Source organism: Arvicanthis niloticus, chromosome 3 (assembly GCF_011762505.2).
Source record: "Arvicanthis niloticus isolate mArvNil1 chromosome 3, mArvNil1.pat.X, whole genome shotgun sequence".
Taxonomy (NCBI): domain Eukaryota; kingdom Metazoa; phylum Chordata; class Mammalia; order Rodentia; family Muridae; genus Arvicanthis; species Arvicanthis niloticus.
In genome coordinates, this window is record NC_047660.1 from 102,538,833 (window position 1) to 102,562,103 (window position 23,271).

Below are 23,271 nucleotides of genomic sequence, written 5' to 3' on the forward strand. Positions count from 1 at the left end.
CACATACTGCCACCTGAAAAGCATCAGGGAACCTATCAAGACACACATCGATCGCAAGCGCAATAGAATGATTTTGCCAGTGAAGAGACTGCTTTTTCTGGGAAGCAGAGAAAAGATGCCTTTTACTGTAGTGGTATTTGTATTACTTCTTACTTCAAGCTGGTACTATCCTAGACTGGGCACACATAACCTCTCTAAAGCCAGTTTTCCCCCTGTTTGGAGATGGTCTTCCTTCCACAGTTTATTCATGAAATCACTAGGTCATGCTTTCTAAAACATTTCGGTAAATGGATTAAAAGATGAACCGTGAACTTTTAAGATCCACAGAAACAGTATACCTTCCTTCACAGGCAGGATTTGTCTTGACTTTTTTTTTTTTTTTTTTTTTTTTTTTTTTGGTAGGAATGCTCCCAGTTAGATAAAAGAGAAATCTCCAGTGATTATCCATCACAGAAGAGTCAAGGACAGTCCAACAAGACTGCTCCCCACAGACCTGTCTAGCTCTCTCTTCTCTCCCCTTAACTGAATGCCTGAAGCAGTCCTGAATCAGTAGCCCAGGGCTGCATGTGAGTTTCAAGATGAAACTGTGTAAGATCTCGATTTGAACAGTCTTACCCATCCACCTCCCTAAATGGTGTATTTCTCCACTCCTGACCTTCCTTATCCACCCTGCCCCAGCCCCACTTGGCAGGAGCAGATCACTTTATGCAGTGCCATAGGAGAAAAGAGATCATTGTGCCAGGTCTCCTTGGACATGGGAATATAATGGCAAAAAGAAACAGAAGCATTTTTCCTGCCCTATCATGTTCCAGTCTAACCTGGTGAATATCTGGAGCTATCTGACTTTATGTAATTCCCTCAACAGTGGTAAGAGATCCTGGCAAGGAAAAGTGAATATTCAGGAGGCGTACACAGGAACAGGCTGCATGCATCTAGGACAGCTATGACTGCGGCACAAAACTTCTGTAGAACATGCTTTCAAAAGGCTGGACACCCTCATCTATCTGGTTTGAATGGCTTGCTGACTGGTCACCATAACTCTCACCAGAGGGCCTGAAAAGGTTCATCCCAGGCCTATGGATAGGACTAAGTTGGAAGGACACACAGTTTTTGTTTTTACAGGAAAGAAGTTCCCTAACTCATATCATGCAATGGCTCATAAAGCTGTCATCTAACATTCGAAGAGTACCTGAAGTTACGTGTAGTGAAAAGAACATTAAATTAACACCTACATACAGCTGTTAGCTACACTTCCTATTTGCTATTTTTATTTTTAAAAAGGTATTAAAGAGTATAAAATCACAAGTAAATATGAGTCCACTGAATGTAATCTGCCTTTCAAATTATCTTCCAAGCACCAGGCTATTCCCTCTAAGCCCGTCGCCATGCCAATCACTGTAAGAGGTTAAAGTAGTGCTAGAGCATCATCCAAGTGCCTCCTTCCAGATCTATCTATCCTCTAGGGAAAGAGGAAACCTGAATCAAGAGCAACAAACCCCCCCCCCCCCATGTAGTGAAATCAAGATGCATTAATACTAACATTTCTGACTTTACCAACAGGGAGATTAGATACTAAATTATCACTTAATAATTACTTCAACAGATTTTGTGTGTGTGCATGTGTTAGCTACAGAAAATTTTTTCCCATATCACTCCCTGTTCTACATTCACACACACCACACACATAAACACATACACACACACACATGCTCACACACACCAAACACATACACACATGTGCACGCACATTCATTCACACACACACCATACACACATATACATATACACACATACATACATGTGCTCACACACACCACACATACACACACACACACACACACACACACACACACACACCCCTCTGCTCAGAGTGCTGGGATTACAGATGTACATACCACTCTCAGTTTTTACATGGATAACACTAATCCAAACTCAGCAACAAGCACTTTTCTCATTGAGCCATCACTCCCACTCCCCAGCCCTAGTCAAGAGAGCCTCAATGCCAATTTTGTGTCATTGAGCATATATTCACAATCAAATAACCACAAATCAAATTATACTTTTACAATGTTCTGCCCATGTTTTTCTATCATGATATAAATATATCAATGCACTACAAGTGCCAACTTTATAATATGCCATGACTTTAAAAAGGTTTTCACAATTAAAAAACACATTTTTAAAAGGCCACATCATATAAAGAGGAGAAAAATCTATAAACCCTACGACCTTCAGTTCAGAAAAAACGACTAAGTAGCCTGGAAGACATGCAAATGAAGCAGACCGTGGCTGGCTACCTTTTGGCACTGGTTGACAGTTTTGCGGCTGTCTTGCTGGATATCTTCCCCTCCTTTTTCTTGGGCTGAACTTGCTCTCGCTCAGGTTCCTGCTGAACGCTCTCCCGCTGGTCTCCATCAGAACTTCCTCCACTAGTGCTCGGACTGTCATCAACTCTCTGCGCCTCAGTGGACATCTTAGATCCTGGATTAAAGAATGACAGGTCATTTACTCTGCTATGGGAGGGACTACAACAAGGTATGTCCAGGATGGAGAGAAAAGGAGCATATGAACAAAAGAAGTATAATTAAGTATAAAAATGAGAATTGCCCATTTATAGAACAGATAACTCTGGGGTTTGCCAAAACCTCTCTTCTCTGCATTCATGGAAAATTTAGACACAAATGTTGGTAGCAAGTTTATTCGCAAGGCAGAAAGTGAAAACAATTCAAATGTTCTCTAATTGACGGGTTAAGTGTGGTGCATCCATATGACAATATACCTCAGCCACGGGAACAAATGAAGTGTGGCATCGGCGTGTGGCAGCAGAAAGACCTTGCATCGTTATGCTAAGTGAGAGGAGCCAGCCGGAAAGACTAGACTGTACAAGTTCATTTGTAAGGAAATGTCCAGACAGGTACATCCCTGGGAATGTAGAGATATAGTACAGGAAACTGTTTTCTAATGGGCAGAAAGTTTCCATTGAGTGATAATAATGTTCTTAAATTAACTAGTACTTATAGTAGAAAAGCCTCAGAGTTGTTCTGCTTTGCTTTGTGGTGCTGAGGACTGAACTCAGGGTCTTGGCACGATAGGCAAGTGTTCTACCACTGAGCTACCTGCAACCCCTAGGCTACACTTTAAGATGGTGGTCTTGGGGCTGGAGGTGCAGTTTGGGCAGTGTGCACACTCAGCATAGTTCAAGCTCCAGCATTTACAAAAATGGAGGGGGTTACTTTTATAAGGTGAATTGCATCTCAAAAGAACTGGCACAAGATAAACCAGAAGGGGTTGGAGGGATAGATCAGGGGTTAAGAACACCAGCTGCCTTTCCAGAGAGGCTGGGATCAACTCCTAGCACCCACATGGTGACTCACAATAGGCTGCAACTCCAGTTCCAGGTGACACCTCTCTGGCCTCCCTGGGCACCCAGACACATATATGGTGCACAGACATGCATGCAAACAAACATCAATACACAGAATATAAAATACAACTGAGAGAGAGACAGACAGAGAGAGAGAGAGAGAGAGAGAGAGAGAGAGAGAGAGAGAGAGAACCAAGAGCCTAATTTTCATAGGCGCCGAGTGAACTGGGCTCAGCTATGAGAAGTCCAGACAAGTAAAGAGACCTGTAAAGTGTCCTGACAAGTCTGTGTAAAAAGGCACAGGGCTGAGAGACAGGGGCACTGCCACGCTAACATCCAATCAATACCTCCTCAGAACTGAGCCCAGCTTAAAATCCTCTAAGCTGGGAAATTGTTTTAAGCAACCTTTGTGATAATAGAACAGAGGCCACGTGATCTTAAATGAGAACTGAAGCTTAGGAGGGTGTGGGCACTGACCCAGCTCCACGAGGCAACCATGTTGCACAAGAGATAGACAGTGTACAAAGACACTGAAGGATTCTTTTTTTCCCAGTCTGGAGGAAATCTCCCTCGAGGTTTGAAATCCACTTTGCTCTGAGTTCATGCTCCTGGAGCAGCTCTGATGACCAACTCAATTTCCTTAATACTTTGATACCTAGGTAGCCGTTATAACCTAGATAGCAGACAAAAAATGCACTGAGAGAAAAGGATAGCCCTTCTCCAACCTCATTCCATCATAAGCAGCCCCAGTCTGGTCCTTATTATCACATCCTTTACAACCTAACAAGCTGACAGACTTAGAACAAGACTTAGAACTGAAAATGCTCAGACACTACAGGGCTTCGAGCCACCAGTAATCACTTGGAGCATCGTATAGCTACAGCTCAGACATGCCTTGGAAAAGTGAGACTGCCTGTGACTACAGTCATCACCGTCACCACCACCACCACCACCACCACCACCACCACCACCACCACCACCTCCATCATCAAGAGCAAAACACACAAACATGGGAGAGAGAAGAAAAAGAGAAAGAGTTTTATGGGACCCTTTTTGGTTACTCTTAAATTAAGACTTTGAAATAAAACTGTTGTTGACATGGTCAAGATGAAGCTTCAGTGCACACAGAAACAGACACTTCACTGCAAACACAATTTATGACTATCATTACCCAGTTCAAAGGCATGATCTACTAACTCTGTTCAACAGTCATCATCATCGGCTCAACCTAGAGTTTGTTCAAAATCATGGTAGCTTTTCTCAACGCAGGCCTTTAACAGACTGAGTTGGGTTTTTTGGTTTGGTTTGGTTTAGTTTGGTTTGGTTTGGTTTGGTTTGGTTTGGTTTGGTTTGGTTTGGTTTTGGGGTTTTTTTTGTGTGTGTGTTTTGTTTTTTTTTGGTTTTTTGTTTTGGTTTGGTTTTTTGAGACAGGGTTTCTCTGTATAGCCCTGGCTGTCCTGGAACTCACTCTGTAGACCAGGCTGGCCTTGAACTCAGAAATCCACCTGCCTCTGCCTCCCAAGTGCTGGGATTAAAGGCGTGCACCACCACCGCCCAGCACAGACTGGGTTTTATACAACAAACTTATAAGACAAATATGCACAGCAAAGGATGGGAAGACTCAGGAAGCACGGTGATGAAGCATTAAAAGACACTACACATGACATCATCACCCTCATCCCTAGTCCCTTTGTTCATGACAAACAGTAATTCTGTCCACAGAACATAGGGACTGCTCTCCCACCTTTCCTATAAATGGAGAGCATCATTCTCCATGGCTAAGACACCTTTTATGAGCAATAAAGTCACTTAATAGAATACTGAAATTTTATGTCAGTATGTTTCATGTCTAGCTCTAAAAGTCTGAGAGTATTTCTTGGGGTTTCTTATTTGACTTTAACGTTCTTATTATTGGATTTAATATTTGTATTCTTTCTCAGCTTGCTTCTAACTCAGCTTTGAGTTAAAATATACCTAAAGTTAAAAACCCTGTAAGTACGTATGCTACAGCATGGTAGACAAGCAGGCGTATAGGCAGGGACACAGAAAGAAGCATTCTTAGGATGAGGTGCTCTCAGGGCAGGCAGGATACTGTGGGCAAACTTTTCAGAGATGTGAAATCAGTGAGAAGTTGTTCTGTATTCTAAACCTGAGGCCATCCATCACGTGGCAGACACAAGAACTGCAGAAAAGTAGTCGTCTTACACTGCAGCGCAGCTATGACTGCTGTGTGCTGAGTCAGTTGGGAAGTGCACACTTGTTTCAATATTCTTTATGTACACAACTAATAGTGTGTAAACTACATAATTACTGAATAAGCTACTCAACGATGTAATGGGCCATAATCTGAAACTGAAACTTCCTCAACTACTGCAGAATATTAGAAGATTAAGCTACTAAAACTACTACTGGGGGCATGGCTCAGTTCTACAGCACTTGCCAAGCATATATGTGAAGGCCTGGGTTCAACCAGAACACTTCCCCAGAAAGCACTTAAATGGCTAAATAGAAGCATAATTTCTATAGTTTCACAGTTTAAAAAAGTTATTTCTACTTTTGATCTAAGATACCTTATCTGATACAGAGCTTTACCTACAAAGGACAAATCCTCCAGAGGACACTGACAAGCCTTATAAAACCATTTAGAAACAAAGGCTCTGCATCTCCTTTTCAAATGTCAAGAGTTAAGAGACTTGCTGCTGAGCGGTGTCTGGATCTTTGATTATAGAAAAAAGGGGACAATGTGACTGTGTACTCTGGCACAATTAATTCTTATGAGAGGAAATCCTCTATAGATCATTGAAATGGAGCTATATATAAAACTGGTGTCTTGTCTCTTTAAAGTATAAATGAGTAAGCCCCTGAATTAAAACTTTAACATATTATCTTTACTGGCATTTTAAAATTAATTCCTAAAGACCTAATTCCCTAACCTAGAAGGAAGCTAAACTCCAGGGATCTAAACACAAATACAACCTCCAATGGCAGTTTCAAAGATCTTAAGACACCTAAAGTGGTATTTTTACTTCAGATTCAAAGTAAACATTCGTTCATAACTAAACAAAAACACATTCCATCTAAGAATTTAAACAATCGTTTTCTAAGTTTTATTGACTATGTGCTGTGATGTCATCAGGCTCTGAAAATTCCCAGCACATAGTGAGTGAAAGTAACCTGTTTCAGAAAAACTAAATAAGGATCTGGCTATAAATCCCACAGATGAAACCAACAGTACTCAAGTCCACATTACTGTTCAAATCATCAAATGTCATGATTTTAAAAACTTAGAAAAGCAAGTATTCATTCGTGCTGCTACGACAGGAAAACGTGAACTTGTCATTGGCATCCCAGTTTTTCTACTTGGGATTTCTGAACTTTTCCAAAACGTGGAATATCTTATACTATATGCCGTACATGTAGCGCTATCCAGCTTTCCAAGTGACTGAAAAGATATTTATTTAAAAAATAAAAGTAGAGCACCTGATTGGGGGAAGTGCTGTGCCCTAGGGGAAAGAGCTCAAGGTATGACATATGAAAACACTCCATCTTCATCATCGCCCACAAACGAAACTGCAAAGCACCCAGGAGCATCCTGACTGCCTGAGTAAAGACAAATATTTAGATTCCCAAGATTCAGACTTGATTATCGCATTTCAAGAGCGTGCTTTTCAAAATCCAAGGATTTAAAACTAAGACGAGCTTTTAAAAAATCTTTCTGAATAGTAAGGTAATCAGAGGTAAGTCCTAGCACATTCTTTTGTACTTTAAAATGGAAATACTCGGGTAGACCCTCAAAATCACACAATTCACCGTTGGAGGATAAGAGTCTTGCAAACCAGCAAATGGGTCCAAGAGCTGCCACCAAACCCAGGGTGATGATGTCTCTCTAATGCGGCCTTAATTTTCTTTAGGGAAGATGGATGGGGCATTTCTGGTTAGTCGTGGGAAAAGAGACACAAGAAACCAGGCTTTATGTTCATTAGAATTGGAAAAGGGCAAATGGATCAAAACATTAGGAGCGAAGAGGGGGTGGGTGGGGGTGGGGGGACAGGGGGAATCCAGTTTCCAATCAGGCCAGTGGGGGCTGCAGAGAAGCCAGAGGAAAACCGGTTTCGGAGCCAAACTGTGCCAAGCACCAGGCATTACAAAAGACCAGTGTGACGCCCCCCACCCCGGGGCATCACGCACACACCCAGCCGGTACTCCCGGGCGGACCCTCGCCCGCTCGGACACCTCGTGTAGCAATTATGCAATTAGGGAAGAGCTCGGGACAGCCGGGCACTTTGCACCGCGACATCCATTCTGGACTTTGCGGAGACTTAGTTCCTGGCTGCGGTGGGCGCGGGAGGGGAAGGGAGAGGTCCTCGAGGGCGAAGGAGGGCCACACTCTGCGGGAGGGGGGAGGGGCGCGCGGGCCCCAGCGGGCACGCGCAGGGCCAGGGAGGCCTGCGGGGCCGCGGGCGCGCGCCCGAGCCGAGGCCGCGGCGGGGGCGGGGATCTCGCCGGGCTGCCCCTCGTCGCGTGGGGTCCCCCACGCGTCCCACGCCGCGGCTCCGGCCGCGGCCACGCCCGCCCGCCCGCCCGCGCCTACTCACCTCGCCCCGCCGCCCGCGCTCCAGCCGCGGCTCGGACGCCGAGTCCTGGAGTGAAGCCGCCGCCTCCGCGAGCCGCCGCCGCTGCCGCCGCCGCCCGCCGTCCGCGCGCGCCCCCTCCCAAGCGCGAGCTCGCCCTGCCCGCCCCGAGAGCCCGCGACAGCGCGAGCCCCACGTCGGCCTCGCGGTGCCGTGCCCGCGAGCCCGCGACGCGCTTTGGCCCCGCCCCCGCCGGCGCGTGCCCGCGCGGGGACCAGTGAGGTGCGCGCGCAAAAGTAAAGTGACAGCTGAGTCCTGGGCCAGGCCGGCCGGAGCAACGGCGGGTTAGGGGGAAGGGAAAGGAAGGAGGGAAATCGAGGCTCGACGGCGGCGGGGAGGGACGCGAGGACCTTGACGAGCGCGCGCATTAAAGGGACACGCGGGGTAAGGGGTGGGGGCACACTTCAGGAGCGTGAAGTGCGTCGGACTGGGATGAGGGCTAGGGAGAACCCCACCACCACCGCCACCATGCTCCTGCCAGCTCCTGTTCGCGCAAGACCCACCTGCACCGCGGTTGGAAAACTTCGCGTGGGCCCCGGTGAAGCCTCGCTTTACCCCATAACTGCTGCAGGAAAGGTCCTGCTGTGCCTAGTCCTGTCCAGGAATGCTGGCTGCCACCCTGGGAGGCTGGGGAGGGCGGGGCGGGACGAAGGGTGCAGCACTGAGAGAGTGGGAGGCTGCCACTGTGCCTGAAAGACCCGTACGGGTCAGTAGCCTTGCCGTGGGTGGCCTGAGGGATATTAGGTTTCCCTGTCATTGTAGCCCAAAATAGCCACTTAAAACAAAACAAAAACAAAACAATTGCATATGCTTTGTTAACTCAGCGCCCATGAACTCGCCTTACCACCACCATGATCACCACAGTGCGTGTGCACGCACACACACACACACACACACACACACACACACACACCTCCAGCCTATCAAACAGCTGAGATTAGGACTACTCTTAACTTCTGTGAGGATTCTTAGGAGTGGTTGAACCCATGCTGTAGTCATCCTCCCAGCAAGGGGGCTGAGGACAGACCTCCATTGCCTGTATGGTCCAAGTCTCTTGAACAGCGTAGCCAATACATAGGAAACCATGGGGAACCCAGTCTACCAGATGCCATAGGCCGCCATGGGACTGTGAAGCGCTGAGTCAATCAAGCAGTGTAAAGAACTAGTGTGAAAGACCCCGGAGACTTGAGCAATACAAGACCCATAACCTGTATTGGGAACAGAAAATGCTTCCACGAGATGCATTCTTCAAGAACTGTTTTTAAACTAATTATGTCACTGAAAACCTCCCAAAGCAGCTAGTGATGTCTAGCCTGGAACTCACCACAGAGAAAAAATAACAGCACCTTTGTCCTTAGGAATGTTAGCTCAAGAATGTATGGGGAGGGAGGGTTAGAAATGGGTGAGACCTGGTTTTCTGGTTTGTGTGGCCGCTTACATCTGTCTCCTGGTGCATTAGGAGATGTAGCACAGTGTATCAGTAGAAATGCATCATATTTAGAATATGATCAAATACAGCATTTCATAGACAGTCTTAAGTGTGTATCTAATTCATCTTCCCTGGTGAAATCTTTGCATATACTCATTCTCCTGATTATGTCTCAAGAATACAGAAATAGCAAAGCCTTGGCTGTGTTTTGAAACGCTTTAAAAATTGTTTTGTTTTGATACTGGGATTTGACCCAGGGCTTCAACAGGCTAAACAGGCATCGAAGTTCTGCCACCAAACTCTACATCCTGCCTCTGGTAGCCTACCATGGTTTCTGTGTGTGTGTGCTGTTGGCTTACAATGCATGTTTCATAAGGGAGCACCCTGCCTCGCCAGCCCCTGTCACTGGCAGTGGGACATGGGGACGCAGTGATGTCAGCTTCCACCCAGGGGGTAGACTTAAAGAACTTCGCCGCCATGTTGTTGAAGCTGTGCTTCCCCAGCATTTTGTCGGTCTGCAGGTGTTTTCGCTGATACTTTACAGAAATTCAGAACAGGACTTTAAGTTCTATTCACCCTTGTCATTCATTCCAGGAATACTAAATATCGTGGGCCTGGCTCTTGTTTACTGAGTCTAGGTAGTGGGAGTGTAACTGTGAATGAAGAGGAAAGCTGGTCCTCACAGGGCTTCCCTGTTCTTACCCTTGTCAGTTTCACACTCTATATTCGATCATTAGCAAATTCTGCTGATCTTGTCCAAAATGTCTGCTGATCATTATTCCAGAAAGCCACGGCCATCGAACCCCAGGCTTATGTACTTTATGACAATGAGTGTCTATTACAAAGTGTGACGTTTCTAACACAACCCCTACACCCCAAGACCTGAGTCTTGGAAGTTTGAGGAAGGTGACAAGGCTGAAGAAAGCTTTTAGGAGGCAGAAGACATGGAGGGTGCATCAACACATCTTGTGGACATGAGAGGGATGTTGCACCTATAGACTCTCAAGTGTGGCTGCCTTCGTAGATCCACATGGATCAAAATGCCAATATAGATGGGGGGAGGGGGACAGCTACAGGAATTCAAGACCTTCTGAGGGAGGGTTGGTTTTCTTCATGGACAAGAAAGTTTGCCCAACCCGAGTGGTCAGGTCTACATCCATGTATATACATAAGCAAGTCTACCTGCACTCAGTAGTGTGCCTTTGTGCATGGGAATTACAGAAGGGGAGGACCTAGACTTGGGATTTGAGACAAGGATATGGGTGGAGACGGTCAGGAAGTATGGTATGATGAAAACGCATTGAACTCATTCAGGAAATTCTCAGAGCAAAGCCCCCAAGAAAAGTCTATGCTTTCCCATCCCTACTCACTGCTAATTCCCTGGTCAGGACGATTGTGAACTGTGGAGTCAAAGGAAGCCCCTAACTGTTCTTTCCATTCCCCACACTCTCGACAAACACACACACACACACACACACACACACACACACACACACACACACACACACAGACGCATGCACACACAAAGAAAGACAGAAAGACAGAGACAGAAACAAAAACAGATAGATGAAGAAATGTGAGTTTTTAAAACAGAATAACAGGACAAGCTTGTGGTCTCAATACTCAGAAGACAAGGGCAGGGAGACCAAACTGAAAACTTCTCTGGGGAAAAACAAAAACAAAACACTAAAATATAGGCTACATTATGTCTCTCCTCCTCTCAAAAATGCCAGTAGCTTTGCATCCTGCAGCAAGAGCAGTGTTCTCCTGATAGCTACACTCCCTCTTCCTCCTCCTCTTCATCTTCCTCATTCTCCTCCTCATCTTCCTCCTTCTCCTCCTCTTCCTCCTCTTCCTCCTCTTCATCCTCTTCCTCCTCTTCATCTTCCTCCTCCTCTTCCTCCTCCTCTTCCTCCTCTTCCTCCTTCTTCTCCTCCTCTTCCTCCTTTTCCTCTTCCTCCTCTTCCTCCTCCTTTTTCTCTTCTTCCACTGCCACCTGTTGCCCCAACAAGCCTTCCAGATTTTAATATTCATTATTGCTTATTCCTAGAATGTTCTTCCTCCTGCAGAACTTTCTTTTCTTCTGTGTTTTATTTTGCACATCATGATCACATGGCATGATCTTACTCCTTTTAGTCTTCTAATCTTTCCCACCCTACTCTCACCTGTAAGTAAGCATCTTTCAAAGAAGATTCTGTTGGCTGAGCTCACCGCTGTATACATTCAGTAAGTACTGGTTAAGAGAGGGAAATTGACAGCTTTCCAATGTTGTCATACCTCCTATAATAATAAATAGTGTTTGTGGTGTTTATAATTTGTGCAAGACAAGGTTCTAAGCACTTTGCCTGCACCAGGTCACAAGCCTGTGTGGCTTGGTTTCATTTGACCAGCCCTGCTGTCCAGATGAGAGTAAGAGATTCTGAGTTGCCGATTTTCCAGTGACTTGCCCACAGTCAGTATTGGATTTGAAAACAGCAATTTGGTTTGGTCCTGTGTCCATGAACTTCAGGATTCTTACCGTGAATCCATGTTACATGTTAATGGCTCTTCCCAGTTCCTGAAGACTCAGGCTTACTCTCCACAAACAGCTCACTGACTTTATGTTTCTAGTTTCATTATAGCCGTCAGTGGTTGTTGAGGTTTGGTCTGTTGCTATGTATTGTAATGCTAAGTGCAGGCACCTAAGGCCTGGTTGCCCCCAAAGACCAGAGACTCCACATGCAGATTCAAGTGATGCTACAGTACCTTGCCCCTGGATTGCTTTTGATTGGTGAATAACAATACCTACAGCTTATAGCTGGGCAGAATTAAGATAGGAAGGGCTTGGTGTTCTGGAACTTGGGGTCAGAGGAGACTACTAGGGGAGAGAGAAGAAGGTGAAGAGAGGAGAAAGGTTAGGAATCAAGAAAGCATGACTATGAGGGCTGGCCAGTTGGAGTTAAGAGCAGCCCAGATAAACCCTAGTAATAACTTGGGTTTATTGACAGAAAACAGATTTTTTTTTCATTTTCAAGAGTTTACTAAGATTCATCCTCAGATTTACATGTGATATATTGGATTACCCAAAGACCAAAGAATCACAAGCAGAATTGACAGACAGAATTTAATATATGCACATGGCTGTATATATAATGCAGCATCACACCATATAGGGCATTGACTTGTTTTATACATTCAGATCGCAGATTTTAATAATGGCATAGAGTGTAGATATCTGCCCAGCCTTAGAGCTAATAAAGGCGTATTATAAATATAAAGGCCTTTTATCCTTTATATTTGTCTGTTATCCAAGAGCTGAATAATCAAAGACAGGGTAGATGCTCCGGATTGGAATTAAAATTATTTAACAAGCAGTCATGAACATACTCTTCCTTCCAACATTCCTTGTGTCTGAGCTTTAATATAGATTCACTTGCAAGCAGAATTGGCAACTAGGGATGTTTTGAAGGGCCCCTCTAAATTTAACACAGGAAAGCTCCGGAGAAGGTAGGCTCACTAGTTCCCATTTCGGAGGAGTGATAGGAAGGTTTCTCTGAGAGAACCAACACTAGAATTCAGCGGAAGGCATCACAGTGTGATTCCTTGGCTGGTGAGCCTCCTTTCTTATCAGGCACCTAATGAGAGGGGATTATGAAATATTAGATTCTACTCCATGGGGGTGGGGGTCCATAGTGTCAGCTTGGATTTACTGGTGACTAGAACACTGGGATTGGGTGTGATGGCACACACCTGTTATCCCAGCACTTGGGAGACTGAGGCACAAGGATCATGAATTTGTCTAGCTGACAAAACCCTGTCTCAGAAAACCACAGACTGGGGACTGTAACTCAGTGGTACAGCACTTACTCAGCCTGTCCAAGGCTGAGGGTTCAATCCCTAACTTGGAGAACAAATTAAGAGTCCTGAAAGACAGAAAGATGACAGAGAGGGATCTTTTGATTAAAGTCTGTAGGCACATGTGATCACCAAGAATAGTTTAGATGTTAAGGGATAACACAAACTTTTTAAAATGATGGCTGATACCTGTAGTGCAACATATCGGGGAGGGGCCCGAGGGAGGAGGATTCCCATGCGTTTGAAGCCAACAGGTCTACACAGTGAGTTCTAACACCAGTCCTTGTGAGATGGCTCAACAGGTAATGACACTTGCAGCAACAGCCTGGTGACATGAGTTTCATACCCAACACCTACATAAAGATGGAAGAAGAGGACCAAGTCTACAAAGCTGTCATCTGACTTCTATGTGCTGTCTGTGGCGTGCAGGCCTGCCCATCATCGTGACACACACACACACAATAGTGAATAAACAAATGTGTAAAGATTTTAAAAGCTATGAATGTCCAAGAGTGACCTCTCCAGCCCCTAGATCCTGCATGCATGTAGCATCCAGTCTCGATGATGCTCCTAGCCACTCCCTGTCTCTGGCATCCACACTTTTATGTCTTTTCCCTCCATATCATTATCCCAGGGTTGAGATGACACTGGAACATATGCTGGTCATGACTGGGCTTAGTTTATAAAAGATGTTAGATTCACAGTTCAGTGTACATGGCACCCCTACCCTTCCTCCTTTGTCCTTCCCTTTCCCCTCCCTCCCACCTCTCTTCCTCCTTCCATCCCACTCTCTCCCTCTTCTCTTCCTCCCTTTTTCTCACTTTTGCTCAGATTCTCTCTCATCTCCACCTTGTCAGAAGCCACCTGCCTTCTTGTAAGCATCCTCGTTGAGAAGCTCGTGTGGCTAGAAACTGAACTGCAAAAGCAATCTCCAAAGCAGATCCTCCACTCTCAATCAAGCACTCATCTGAAGAAGCCCTGGCCATCTTATCTGAAACTTCATAAAAGACCTTGAACCAGGAACACTCAGCGAAGTCCCTCCCGACCTTTCTGAAACAAATGTGTGTTGCTTTTAGCCTCTGTGTTTTGAGGGAAGTTTGCTGCGCAGCAGTAAATGATATGCCATCTTCTCTCCTCTTTAATGTCATTACTGTCTCCCTCAGTCTTCTGTGTCAAAGATCCTTCAGCTGTGGTAGATCATCCACAGCAAGGAATCTCATTCTCCTTAAATGGACCAGTGTCCCCAACATCTCAGAAACAAGGATAAAGGGACTTGTGCGTGTCCTAAGATATGTCTAAAGATTCTCCGAGGGAGCCGAGGCTGTGGATGGTTAGAAGGGAAAAACGGTTCTCAGATATAAAAGAGTAAGGAAGGAAATTCTTATTCTAAGTCAGGGCAGAGAGTACTGAGCTGGCAGGCAGCAGTCAGCTCTTTGTTGAGCAATGAGGTTGGAGATGAAGCCATCTTTGGGATGCTGGATATAACACTGTTAGTTTAATAAATAAAACTGCCTTTGACCTAGAAAACCTCCAGCAGGTGGGAGACCTGCACTGGGTTGAAGAGTGTACTTTTGAGCAAAAGTGCAGGACTCCAGGACCCCGTCTGTCTGCATCCATGAGCGTGGCTCCAGGATTCTCCTGCCTTGCTGTGTAGATCCTCACCCTTTGGCCCAACTTCTCACAGCTCCCATTTCTTCCTTAGAAATAAGACTTTTCTTAGTATCTCATTCGGGTACATAGTAATAGAGCTGATTAAAGGAGACTACAGGAAGCCCCCAGACTGGGACTTGAAGCAACCATGAGAAGCCATAGCAGTTGACAGTTGACAGGTGTGAGATCATGCCCCACTCCTCCCCAGATCCAGAGTCGTGTATTTCATATACCATTGTTTAATGTGAAATGACTTCCATAAGCTCGTGTGAATGGACATTTGTCTTTAGGCAGTGGCACCTTTTTAAAAGGTTGTGAAATTCTTAGGAGATGGTGCCTGGATAGAGGAAGTTAGACAGGAAATAATGCTTGAAGTTTTATAGACAGGCCCACTTCCTGGGTGCTGTCTGCCTCTTGACAGTGAATTCTGTAACTGGCTTCCTCACACTTAGCTGCCATGCCTAATCTGCCATTTTGACCTTGGTCCTCTCAAGCCATAGGCCAAAACAAGCCCCACTCCCTTCAGCTGAGTCTCAGCAGGCATTTGGTTACAGACACAAGAAGTGTAAAGAGTACACTTCTGCTCAGTCTCGTGAATATGGTTTCCCAGAGTCAACTGTGACTGCTGGGAATCCCTTGAGCTCTTTTTACAGTGACTCCTCAATACAGAGGCCACACCTCATCCTTCTTCCTGTCTCTGGTTTAGGGGAAGGAGACATTACCCACAAGATTGTGAAGAGACTGAACATATCTTTTTCCCCCCACAGCCATTTCCCCAAATTATGGAGTGGCAAGAGTGGGGATCATCATTTCAAAGTCACTTTATCAACACCCATTCCAAAGACTAGAGAAGATTTTTAGTATTTCCCACAAGCTCAGAATAGATGTTGATGAATACTTCCCAGGCCTTCATAAATTCTTTGGCCTTCTCTATGAGTGTGCATAGGCAGACAGAAGGCAGAAGGGCCACAGATGCAGTCTTTTGAACCTCAACAGAGAATGTTCCTGATGGCAGTAGAATGGGTTCAGGGGTGCTGTGAGAATAGATTCAAGAAAAAAAAAAAACCAAAAAACAGGAAGCATAGTTTTGTTGGAAGATAAAGCAAACCTGTTCTGGAGAAAGGTAATTTTAAGCAAGACATATGATCTATTGCTTCCTGATTATCCCAACTCAAACCCTATGAATGTTTATTTAAGCCTAGGAAGAAGACTCTATGATTAAGAGTTAACAGTTATTGCTGGTAAAAATCTGTGTGTTTAACACAGAAGAGGGAGGAAGCTGTGTGCTGGCATGTTAACTGCATTGTCACTGGCAGTGGCATCAGTACAATGCTGTTGGAACCATTTGTGTTTGGCCTTTAGCCATTTATAGAAAGCCCATTATCTGTGGGATTTCATTTCTGGAAATGCAGCCACTTCCTGGGGTCCCAAAGTCAAAACAAGGAAGTAGGGTGTGTTCTGGGGGAACACTACAGGGACTTGTAAGGAGGTTTAAGGTCTTGCTAGTGGAAACAACCTTGTAGGATGTGAAACCAAACCACTCTCTGATTTAGGCTCCATTCCAGAAAGTGTGTCAACTTTCTGTATGGGAACTACCTGACTCTGCTGATTCCATGTGTGTCCATGGTCAGCTTTGACTGTCTTCAGCCCCGAGTATCTTTCTCCTCCTTTCCTCAGCATGCTTCTGGGGCTGTAGAGCCTTGATGATAACAATCCCTCTGTAGGAAGGTTACCTCATTTAAAGATGACTGACCCTTCTAGTACATCCTTGTCTTCACTTGTCCGTCATGTGACATGGATTGATGCACCCCTGTCATTTAAGTCACTCCTTTCAAACTCACTCTAATCTGTCCATGCTTCTCTTAAAATATAGTAAGGTGGTGAAGTAAACATGCTATTCTGGAAGGAGTCTGCTGAGCAGAAAGCAGCAGGAGCTGAGAGCCACTTGCTTCTCCCTGCCCCCTGAACCTGGGGTCCCCAATGGCTGAATGTCATAGGAATTTTCATGTCCTTTCAACCATCATTAAATCAGGGTCAAAATAAATTCTAAAATGTTTAGGAGACTTAGAAGTCAAGAAAATAGATTATAGTCTCATATCAATTCACTGTGTTAGAAAACTTTACTTCTCAAGCTAGTATGCACTTTTTACACCTATGGCCTACGGAAATAAGGTTTTCAGCTTGAAAAAAAGTCATAAATTTTACCTCTTCCAGAAACTCTTGATTGGATGACAAAATTGTGTATCAGTGGGGAAAACAGAGGTATTAATGACAATTATGCACTTTGATCCCAAGAATATAGGGACTTACCAAGCCCTTTCATGGGATTGGCTTGACTAGGGTGGCAAGAGAATGAAGAAAGGACAGACAGACAGATAACACAAACAGAAAAGCTGGGGTCAGGTGGCCTAGGCATTCTGAGAGAGCCCACTACATATGCAGAAGACCATAGCACCCTGGAAGCTCAGTGTTGAGCTTAAACAGAGTTGAACAGAGAGGAGGGACATTACATAGAGAAAATCAAGGAGGTAGGGTTTAGAGCACACAGCTTGATCAAGAAATAGGCTTAGTTAATCTCAGTGGGAGCACTCTCTGCAGGGGATCCGTCCTCAGGCCATAACTATCTGGTGTGAGAAAGCTATGGCAGGTATTTTCTACACACACTCTTACTATCCACACATGGACCAGAAGACTTTCCCATGTCTCTGAGCTTTAGTACAGGGTGAGGGGACTTTGCCATTTTCTCATAGGTCAGAGGCTATGGGTTCATACACATATTCTCTCAGATTTTCACTCACACAGAGCTTCCTTCACTCCCCACAGGACTTATTGTCTATAAAAAGAGTTTACATGAGGGACTGTCAAGATGGCTCATTGGCTGAAGGGGCTTGTCACCAAGCCTGATGAGCTGAGTTCCATTCCAGCGAAAGAACAGAACTCCTACAAATTGCCCTCTGACCCTCACAGAAGCACTATGGCATATGTGCCCCGCCCCCTTTCTCAATCTATGTGAATTTGTTTCTGAAATTATATCATGTTCCCACTGGGGTGGTAAAAACAATGGAGTGACTTCTTTTCAAACTAAAATGGTTCATGTGCAGAAGACTGCCTGTGCCACCACCACCCATCTCCCACCCCAGTGCTGGAACTGGATCCTAGGGCCATGCACCTTCTAGGTAAGTGCTGTGACTCAGAGCCACAGCTCCAGCTAGGAGTCACAACTTTTTTCTTTTCAACAAGCATTTACTTTATTAAAATAAGAAAATTTTGTTACATAAACATGTTTACATTTATATCTAGAGCACTTTCTGGCACTGTCATGAATAATAATTAGTCCAAGCATGGTTGGGTACACACTGCAACCTCATCCCAGATCACATTTAATAGCTTGTTTACCAAACTTTTTTCCCTCACACGACACACATTCAACATTCCCAACATGTCCCACGTTTTTATACTCCTAATTCTAATAGCTGAGTCGTGTGTAAGCATGCCCGATTTATTTGTGTTGTATTAAACCACAGCCTGTCTCACACCTCTTTACCTTTAGACATTGTTCTGGGAATCTTTTGCTACACAATCAACTATTCCAAAAGTTGGTGGTTAAAACAACAGCAATTTGTTTCTCATTCATTAAATTTTGGTTAAGGATGCACAGAAACGGCGTATCTCTGCTCTTTGCAATATCACATGGAGGAGTTTTGACTGGAAGGTGGGAGACCTGCCTCCCTGATGTTTTGTTCATGGGGCTGGTAAATTGGGTGCAGGCTGGCTAGGATCTTAGTGGGAGTTTCGATACAGAACTCAGATCCTCCTCACTAGAATGTAGTCTGCTTGGCTCCCTCACAGTACTTCATCTCAAGGCAAGCATCTCAAGCAAAGAAATTGAACACAGAGTGCTTTCTAATGTAGGTCCACATCACACAGTGTCACTTCACACATGCTGTTGTCCAGAGCATCCCCAAGAACCCACAAAGACTGCATGAGAAGGGAATTCGATTTCTGCTCTTGGTTGTGTAATGGGAAGCTTCTAGAAGGATTAATAGGACTAACAAGATTGTTGTGTCCATCTAGTAAAATACATTCTGATATAGAAATATTGTTTTCTATGTCTGTATCCTATTTCTCTCTGTTTATGAAACCCAGGTCATTCAGTGTTCTGTACAGATACTGCTTTCTGAAATGCTCTTCCAACAAAGAGTTAATCATCACATGGTGGTTAGCTTTAATTTTCAAATCAACATAACTTAGGGTCATCTGGGAAGAAAGTGTTAATGAAAAAATATCTATATTTTGTGGGCCTGTGGATTTTCTGGGGGAATGTATTAACTGATGTGGAAAGAACCAGCACTTTGTGGGTGGTACCATCCTCTAGGCAGACGGTTTCTGGATTGTATAAGAGTGGAGAAATCAAACTGAGCACAAATAAGCCAGCAAACCCCAGTGAACATGTCTGCTGTATATAATATGACCTACTTAAAAGTTTGAGCCTCTTATATTTTTGGTTGTTAGCCTAGCCTTTAACAGCTGAGCTATTCAAAGAAAGAAAGAAAGAAAGAAAGAAAGAAAGAAAGAAAGAAAGAAAGAAAGAAGAAAGAAAGAAAAAAGAAAGAAAGAAACTTTCTCCCATTGTTGCTTTTTGTCAGGGTATTTAATCACAGCGACAGAAGTAAAACCACATCACACCATCTCTGCTGTGCCACCTATGTTTCTCAGGTATACCTGTCTTATTTTCCACTAAGTGATGCCTTGCAAAAGGTGGCTTATATCAAAATAAGGACCAGGACCTCTGTAAAAGCCAGTCCTGCAAACCCTATGCACTGACTCCTCGTTAGCTATGGCCAGTGTTGGCACCTGGGTGGTGAAGCCCTGGCAGCTCTGGAGCATCTTCACTCCACAGACATTACTGCACTGCTGGGTTCTGCTCATCCAGCCTTGTGAGGAGGATGCCTGCTCCTACCTTAGTGCCAGTGATTACCTGGAGCCCTATTGGAAAGGGCTTGTTACATTGTAACAAGAGCCCCAGTGGTCCACCACATGGTAAAGTTTGAGAAGTGTTACCTTAAAGGCACCTCTGTGGTTTCCTTTTGTAGTGTCCAAGGGTTCATATCAATGAACTCAGTTGGAGACCATGTCCCAGCTTCTTGATCATGCTCCAGGAAATATGACTATGGAGTCTTCTTGCCTCATAGTTTTCTGAGAGCCTTTTCCTGAGTCTGTCTTCCTAGTGGGATTTTGATATGGATGTCTTTCAATGTACCGATCAATATGGGGACACTTAACAATATTATATCTTCCAATCCATGAGTATAAAAATATCTTTGCCCTTGTGCAGATACCCCTTAATTTTTCTCAGTAATGTTTAATAGTTTTCAGTGTATATGTCTTAAATTTTTCTTGTTAAATTTATTCTCGAATGTTTTGTTCTCTGCACTGTTATTGTGACACAGTTATTTTAATAACTTAAGCTTCCAAAGTCTATAGAAATATCCTTTAATTTTGCATTGATTTGGTACACTTATACAGCTGCTTTAAGTTTCAGTATAACTTTAAGGTTTTCACATGAAAATATGTCATCTATGAATAAAGACTATTTTACTTCTTTCTTTCCAATTGAATGGCCTTAATTTTTTAAAAGTTGCTTTATTTTTCATTGTGGCACTCGCTATAGAGATTTCAGTAAAATGACTGAGTAAAAGTGTTGAAAACAGGTGCTAGTGGTTGGGGCTAGAGTCTGGCATTTCTGGGTTCTTGGCCTCTTATATAGAGAACTGAAAACCAGGCTAACACAGATGTGCCACAGAAGCCTGAATACTTTGTTCGTATCCCAGCAATAAAGCAGATGCTAGAGGCAGATGCAGATGCTAGAGGCAGATGCTGTGTAGCTGGGCAGCAGCAGCGTTAGTTGAAGATGTGTGAGGGCCTGGTCACTTTCCAGGGCTTCTTCTCCCGAGATCAAGAGGAGTTGGTTACTAAGAGGTGTGGTTAGTTACTGAGGGCCATGGTCGGCTTGATTGAATCTCTATTTTGACTGATAAATTAGACTGATAAATAATCATTTCTCCACTGTATATATCCCTTCTCATTATACATCGGATCTTAATCATTTGCATGCCTAATTATACATAGACAAAAGATAGTAAATAGGAGATTCTCCCTGAAAGGTTAACAGAGGACACATGTACCCAAAACAGCCGGCTCTACTCTTCTATTCTTATAGCTGGGAATGATGGGAATTCATTTGAATGGAAAACTGCAAATTTGAGAGCTAACAGTCAGGGGGTAAGAAAACATGCAGTTTTTCAAGAGATGGCAGTAAAGGAATAGACAAGAGGTTCAGAGATTGCTGTGCGTATAGTTTGAAGAGGGATACGTGTGCGTAGTACATATAAATTGCTACGAGAAGGACGGATGCCAGGTTAAGCTAGCTCTTTGTGCCTACCTTCTTCCTGAACTTGGGAAGAAATCATAGCTGCTCACAGCCAAGTATGATGTTGGCTGATAAAATACTACTATGCTGAGGAAGTTCAACTTCTTTTCTTTTAGTTCAAAATTTTTTATTAACATTAGGTGTTGGGGGTTTTATATAAAAAATTTTATATCTGTTTAGATCATCACATATCTTTTGCCTTTTATTATAGTAACCTAATACATCTTAACTATTTCTTAAAAAAAAAAAAAAAAAAAAAAAAAAAAAAAGTCCTTCCTGAAAGTTTTGGGACTTCCCTGAAGTTCAAAGCCAAAAGTGGCTAAAGTTTCACTTCTGTTCTAGGAGAAGCTATTTTTCTGCTCTGACATAAAAAATAACCAGATTGTCAAATATTCTGGCTCCAGACCCCAGTGGACTTCTTGTTTTCCTTCTCGTGAGCTTTCTCGGGAAAGTTAAAATATTCTAAAATGAACTAAACTTCCAGGGAACACATTGGCATTAATTGGTACAAAATGGCAACACAACCAGTTAAAACCTGCCTGTTCCTTTTCTACTGTCTTGGCAAGAGGAAAGTAAGTCTTCTGATGTTGCTGCTCTAGGACATGGTTGTAGAATTGGAATTGAGAACTTTAGGAGAGAGATGGCGTTGAATTAATAAGGATTCTCTGAGGTGTGAGTCCTCATCTTGTGAGAGAAAACTTTCTTTGCATGCTTACTCTGTCTTTAGACTCTGCAATGTGCATTAAGTGCTTTTCTTCTCTCTCTCTCTCTCTCTCTCTCTCTCTCTCTCTCTCTCTTTCTTTCTTTCTTTTGTTCTTTCTTTCTTTCGAGACCACAGTATCCTATGAAATCAATACAGATGGTCTTCACCTTTGTAATGGTTCAGCTTGTGGCTTTGTACTTAATGCCACTGTTGTCATGATAAGCATTTGCATTCTGGGTTGTGACAGATGATAAATGTGTTTTAATTGTTTCCTGTTGTCCTTTGTGCATCTCCTTTTCTGAAATACCTGTTTAAATCTTTTGTCTCTGTTTTAGATTTATTTACTTATTGTTATGTGTATACGTTTGTACCTTCATGCATGTGTGTGCGCCATCTATGTGCAGGTGCCCACAGGGACCAGAAGAGGTTGTCAGATGCCATAGAACTGGAGTTACAAGAGGTTGTGAGCTGTCTGATGTGTGTGCTGGAATCAGTCTGGGTCCTCTGTGGGAGCAGCAAACACTCTTAACTGCTGAGCCATTTCTCCACCCACATTTCACCATTTTAAATGCCAGCTGTATGTGGAATATGCTCTCTAGAGACAGTGGGCAGCAGTAAAGAGCCAAAGCTGACATCAACCACATATCCCTGAGGACACTCTTATAGAATTCTCAGGGTGTTGATCGGTTTATTGGGATGGTACTCCAGTGGAAGTTAAGGATCATCTGTACACTCTCAACCATACTTTACAGTAGAGGAAACTGAGGCACAGATTAACTGGACACGTTGCTCAATGATAGCCTTCTAAGACGTGCTGGATCCAGCTGTAGAGCACACTTGTGACACACCAGAGTCTACATGCCTATCACTGTGCCTTATCAAACTATAGGCCAGTCAAATCTTCACACCATACTCCATAGCTGGTATGGGGGAAAAACTTCTACCTTCCACCAACAAAATCCAGCTTCACCCTTCCCTGTTGTATCTAATGCCTATTAGAATAAAGCATTTGATTGAGTTCAGTATCAAAATATAGTGTGATCAAATAAATAACCCACTTAAAAGGGTAAAATGCAGGTGGAGAATTGGCTCAGTAGTTAAAAGTGTTTGCTGCTCTCACAGAGGACCCGAGTTTGGTTCCCAACACCCACATCAGGTAGCTCACAACCAGTAACTCCAGTCCCAGGGCATCTGACAACCTCTTCTGGACTCCGGGGGCACCTACACATA

General features: G+C 44.0%; 1 protein-coding gene across 5 annotated transcripts in view; it reads right to left on the bottom strand.

The window, feature by feature from the left end:
- Positions 1–8,634, bottom strand: part of LOC117706201 (ubiquitin-conjugating enzyme E2 E2) — a 267,546-nt gene extending 258,912 nt beyond the window's left edge. For 2 of the 5 annotated variants that reach the window (XM_034499072.2, XM_076931606.1), the window contains exons 1-2: positions 8,499–8,634; positions 2,298–2,481 (exon numbers count right to left, since the gene is read on the bottom strand). In XM_034499072.2, coding sequence (XP_034354963.1) covers positions 2,298–2,473 — 176 coding nt within the window. In that variant the 5' untranslated portion in view covers positions 2,474–2,481; positions 8,499–8,634. Of the gene's footprint in view, positions 1–2,297; positions 2,482–7,959; positions 8,147–8,498 lie in introns of those variants that run through there. The other 3 variants (XM_076931605.1, XM_076931607.1, XM_034499071.2) reach the window with 3 other exon arrangements.
- Positions 8,635–23,271: the final 14,637 nt, after the last annotated feature.